At 45.8% G+C, this 6,000-nt stretch overlaps 1 protein-coding gene across 3 annotated transcripts in view; it reads right to left on the bottom strand.

Annotated features, from left to right (window-relative positions):
• The window catches only part of PFKP (phosphofructokinase, platelet), a 166,522-nt gene extending 161,871 nt beyond the window's left edge, over positions 1 to 4,651 (bottom strand). For 2 of the 3 annotated variants that reach the window (XM_082257730.1, XM_082257731.1), the window contains exon 1: positions 4,424 to 4,651. In XM_082257730.1, the coding sequence (XP_082113856.1) occupies positions 4,424 to 4,508 (85 nt within the window). In that variant the 5' untranslated portion in view covers positions 4,509 to 4,651. The remainder of the gene's footprint in view (positions 1 to 4,423) is intronic. The other variant, XM_082257729.1, reaches the window with a different exon arrangement.
• Between the last annotated feature and the right edge of the window lie 1,349 nt (positions 4,652 to 6,000).

Here is a 6,000-nt window from a genome sequence, read left to right on the forward strand (position 1 = left end):
GTCTTATGGTTTTTATTTTCTATATTTTTTCAATATTTACATACAGATTTTTTTTCTTTTGATCAATATTTGCATATTTTGTTTTATTTTTTTATATATTTTTATTTTCTATCAATATTTGCGTAACTATCTTTTATTTTAATCAATATTTACAATTTTTATTTTTACATTTTTTTATTTTCTACTTTTATCAATATTTACATATCTTTTTTTTATTTGCTCTTAGATTGTAAGCTCTGACGAGCAGGGCCCTCTGATTCCTACAGTATTAAAGTGTATTGTATTTGTACTGTCTACCCTCAAGTTGTAAAGCGCTGCGTAAACTGTTGGCACAATATAAATCCTATATAATAATAATAATAATAATTTTGATCAATCTTTACATATCTTTTAACTTTTTAATATTTTTTATTTTCTATTTTTATCAATATTTACATGTTTTTTTTTTATTAATAATATTTTGATCAATATTTACATATCTGACCACAGCGTTCAGGTAAAGTGACAAGGGCTGAGAAAGTCAGAGACTCTTTTACAACGGTCACATCATTTAAAGAGGAAAGACCTTTTGCTGCAACTATGAAAGTGCCCCAGGCAGTGTGACAACGTGTCCTAACCTTATCACTGTCACTTTTTCACAAAAGTGATCCTTTAATGGACATTTGTTTCCTTCAAGGAATTCACGAGTCAGGGCTCATTTACAATGTTGCATTTTAACACACGTTCCAACACATTGAAACACACGTGTCATGGTCTGTCATAGTGTGTGCTCCCCTCTCAGTGCTACAGTACGATAAATATACATGCTCATTTTTTTCCCCTACATTGGGAGGCCCGAAGAAGTCAATAGCAGAACATCAAAACGCATTTAACAGGCATTTTTATGCACTGGCATTGGGATTTACCAAGCCTAGGAAAATGGCTGGTAATCCTATCCAATACAGATTTTAAATTTAAAAAATGCACTGAAATCGCACATGTCAACACACAGAGAAAACACAAATTGATGCATGACAACGCATCTACCTAATGATACAAAAAATAAATAAAAAATAGAAATAAATGGTCCCTTAATGTTATTAATACACGAGCAAAAGAAGATAATTCAGGAAGCTGATCAAGGTATGCTTCATTCCATCTGCCGGACTGTGTAATCTCCTGGCAGACATGCTGAGACTTGCAGTACAGCACAGGATAGAGATCTGCATGTTGCATGGCAGAGGAAGTAGTAATAGTAGTTGTTGGTAATTGCAGGCTTGTAACATGGAGGCAGACATAGGCCGTGAGTGGGAGGTGAGGAGGAAAGGAGGATGTGAGGAATGGCTGGATTAGTCACTGCATGAAAAGCCCGCAATGCAGCAGTATGGAGATAGCACAGCTCTGCCTGGGATCTGCCTCCTCCTCCTCCTGTCATATGTCACCTGTCTCCACTACTATCATCATCACATGGACTCCATGATTAATAAGGACCCCCTAATGCTGCCATATCTCATACTGATGCCAATGAGGCTCCATACTTCTAAAACTCCTCTATAAGGGGGGTGGGAAAGCTGCCACTGATAGGATGGTGCCAGGATCTGGAATCTGATGGTCATGGCTCTCATGAATCCCAAACTGATGTCTGGCTACCTTCCCAATACTGCATTCCTTTCCCCTGATGGTCAACGGGCACAGGGATGGCATCCTATACACCTGATAACCAAGGAGCTGCCATGCATGACTGGCATTTCTCTGATTAGGCTGCTAAAAGGTCATCTGTCTGTATATGGTGGTCAAAGCTGGATATAATGGTGGTCCTTGTACTACTTACAGTATATATACTCTGCAATTGTACTGGTATTTACTTCTTCCATGTTATTCCAATAAAAGGAAATTATTTGTGCAGCAATCCCTGGGGACTTTTCTCTCTATATATGTAGCCTGTGTGATGGCTTGATTGCTTTGCACATGAATTAATGAAATAATGCTGTAGTGCTGCTCACCGCATCTGTGATAGAAATATATATATATAATTTTCATAGGTGTCTTGCAGACCTGCCCATACTTCCCTTTCATCCACTGAAATGCCTGCCATTTGCCCATCGCCTTGTCATGCCATTGACAATTTGATCCAACAGTCTACATTTTACGAATGTGTAAAGATGGCACAGAAAGTATGTTTGCCAACATCAATTCAATCGCTTTTATATCAAAAGTCTATTAAAAAATGAAAAACAAAAATCAAATGTGTTTCCAGATCAATTGGTTGGACCGTACAGATCAGAATTGTACAACCCCCGTCAGATCGCTTTCATTGATTTACTAAAATTGGTGGAAGGCAATCTAACTCATATGAAAAAAAAAAAAATTAAAAAGATAAAAAAATCTTTATTTTCTAGATTTGATCAGAATATTGATGAAATTGATAGGTGAATGTCCAGCATAAGGCAGTTTAGTGTTCTTCCTAAGCTGCACCATAGTCAGTGCCGCTGTCACTGCCCCAGTCAAAGGACAGAGTACCAATGCTGCTGCTACTAGATCTGAGAAGCATCTGCCAAGTAGGTAGAGGTGGAGTGTGGGCCAATGAGCTGTGCATTAGTGGTACAGAGTATAAGACATGTCACATACTGGGGGGAATTATCAAAACTGCGGCCACAGAACCCAGAGCAGCTGAGAATGGCAACCAATCAGCTTCTATCTTTCATTTCCAAAGCTTAAATAAACAAGCTGGAGCTAGAAGCTGATTGGTCACCATGCACAGCTGCTCCAGATTCTCTCCTTTAGTTTTAGTAAACTTCCTCCCAGCATACTATAAAGCTGGTCACACACTATACAACCGAACTGTGCAATCTCTGTACAATCTCCTTTAGGCCCCATTCACCCCTGCCCGACGGGCTTTGACATTTATATGCATGTTTGTCAGGTGACATCACAGGGCAGCCCATTCACTTGAACTACAAATGTGCCAAAGCAGCTCCTGCAACTTTTTTGGCAGTGAGCTTTGTGCGTTTTCGTAATGCCCCTTTTCCCCCGACAAAACGCACGTTTCCTAGATGTGCTTAGGGGGTTGTTAGGAAATAATTGGCACCGCAAGCATATTTTGGTGCCTTTTGGGGAAATGCAAAGGTGTGAATGGGGCTTCAGAACTACCAAAACTATTTCATAGAGGGACAGACCTAACATTGCATCCAATATGCATCCAATTCAGAATGCCTCTGTATCACAGACCTGATGGCGGATGTAAAGGAGATTGTAGAGTGTATGGTCACCCTTTTACAATTGATGGCAGGAATGTGGGGTGGAAGGTGTGGGGGAAATCCAGGAATGTCCTTGACATAGATGGTAGAACACACGGGTATCCTCATGATCAGGGGGACAGGCCAGATATGTATAGGGGGAACAGGGTGGGACAGACCAGTATGGGGGTGCAGTGTGACAACCCAGGCATCAGGGGGACAGGTCAGGTATGTATGGGGGGTGCAGGGTGGGACAGACCAGGTATGTATGGGGGCGCAGAGTGGGAAAGTCCAGGTATGTATGGGGGTGCGGTGCAGGGTGGGACAGACCAGGTATGTATGGGGGTGCAGGGTGGGACAGACTAAGTATGTATGGGGGGGTTCAGGGTGGGACAGACCAGGTATGTATGGGGGGTGCAGATTGGGACAGCCCAGGAATGTATGGGGGTGCAGGGTGGGTCAGACAAGGTATGTATGGGGGGTGCAGAGTGGGAAAGCCCAGGTATGTATGGGGGGTGCAGATTGGGACAGCCCAGGAATGTATGGGGGTGCAGGGTGGGTCAGACAAGGTATGTATGGGGGGTGCAGAGTGGGAAAGCCCAGGTATGTATGGGGGGTGCAGATTGGGACAGCCCAGGAATGTATGGGGGTGCAGGGTGGGTCAGACAAGGTATGTATGGGGGGTGCAGAGTGGGAAAGCCCAGGTATGTATGGGGGGTGCAGATTGGGACAGCCCAGGTATGTATGGGGGGTGCAGATTGGGACAGCCCAGGTATGTATGAGGGGTGCAGGGTGGGACAGACAAGGTATGTATGGGGGGTGCAGATTGGGAAAGTCCAGGTATGTATGGGGGTGCAAGGTGGGACAGATCAGGTATGATAGGGGGTGCAGGGTGGGATAGACCAGGTATGTATGGGGGGGGGGGGTTCAGGGTGGGACAGGCCAGGTATGTTTGGGGGTTCAGGGTGGGTAATGCCAGGTATATATGGGGGTTCAGGGTGAGACAGGCCAGGTATATATGGGGGGTTCAGGGTGGGACAGACCAGGTATGTATGAGGGGTGCAGGGTGGGACAGATCAGGTATGATAGGGGGTGCAGGGTGGGACAGACCAGGTATTTATGAGGGGTGCAGGGTGACAACCCAGGGGGACATTCCAGCTATGAGGTTGTCATGCAGGACCCACCACCCCCAGAGTCCATCCTCTTACCTTGGGCATCCCCTCCGCTGGTCAGCACCCCGATGGATTTCCCGGCTCCTGACAGGTTTTCAAAGAACTTCTGTGGCTGAGCCATGATCGCAGCTCCCCTTCTTCTCAGCGATCAGTCAGTACAGACAGACAGACAGACACACAGACAGGCAGACAGTGGGCACTATGCAGTGTACGGCTCAGTGTCGCCCGTCTTCTCCTCCTCCATACACTGAGTGCTGATGATGATGATGAAGAGCAGGAGGAGGAGGAGGAGGAGGCCGGCACTGCTCAGATCTCCCCGGCTCCGTGACACTCCTAAAGCTAAGCAACACAGCCACACAACCACGCCCCCGCCACCTACAGACACGCCCCTCTGTCACTGCCCGCCGGGGTCTGTAGAAGGCGGGGGGCGGTGCCAGCGAAGTGATTGGCACCTGTACCGGGAAGTGAGCAGTAGGCGGGGCTTGTAGTCTTGCGGGTTCCTTGTAGTCAGCTGTAGCGGGGTGTCAGGGAGGAGGAGGGGGAAGGGAGGGGTGCTATGTCCGATGTTATCTCAGCAGAGATGTCAGACTGATGAGAAATGGGGAAGGTGACTGCTCTGTACATATATAGGAATGAATGGGGGAATCTGGTAACCGGAGCTGTGCTCACTATGGACACCCCAATGTCATCCAATCACACTGCCAGTCACATTCACTATATTACCAAAAGTATTGGGACGCCTGTATTTACACGCCTCTGAACTTTAATGGCATCCCAGTCTTAGTCTGTAGGGTTGAACATTGAGTTGGCCCACCCTTTGTAGCTATAACAGCTTCACCTCTTCTGGGAAGGCTGTCCACAAGGTTTAGGAGTGTGTCTATGGCAATGTTTGACCATTCTTCCAGAAGCGCATTTGTGAGGTCAGGCACTGATATTGGAGAGAAGGCCTGGCTCACAGTCTCCGCTCTAATTCATCCCAAAGGTGTTCTATACCTTTACCTTTTATGGGTTGGGCTTCTACCTTTAGTTCCAGTGAAGGGAACTCTTAATGCGTCACCAAGACATTTTGGACGCTTTCATGCTCCCAACTTTGTGGGAACAGTTTGTAGATGGCCCCTTCCTGTTCCAACATGACTGCACACCAGTGCACAAAGCAAGGTCCATAAAGACATGGATGAGCGAGTTTAGGGTGGAGGAACTTGACTGAGCTGCACAGAGTCCTTACCTCAACCCAATAGAACACCTTTGGGATGAATTAGAGCGGAGACTGTGAGCCAGGCCTTCTCATCCAACATCAGTGCCTGACCTCACAAATGCGCTTCTGGAAGAATGGTCAAACATTCCCATAGACACACTCCTAAATCTTGTGGACAGCCTTCCCAGAAGAGTTGAAGCTGTTATAGCTGCAAAGGGGGAGCCAACTCAATATTGAAGCCCACAGACTAAGGCCCCTATCACACTTGTGCAACTTGTCCTGTGACTTGGGAATACAAAGTCGCATGACAAGTCGTGCTCCAAGAGTGTCAGGGTAATTTTACTGCAGTATATTGTAGTGTGTCAGGGCAGTTTTAATGCAGTAAAGTGCTTTAGTGCACTTTTGCTGCAGTATATTG

Source organism: Pelophylax lessonae (genome assembly GCF_965119305.1).
Source record: "Pelophylax lessonae genome assembly, chromosome: 5".
NCBI lineage: Eukaryota > Metazoa > Chordata > Amphibia > Anura > Ranidae > Pelophylax > Pelophylax lessonae.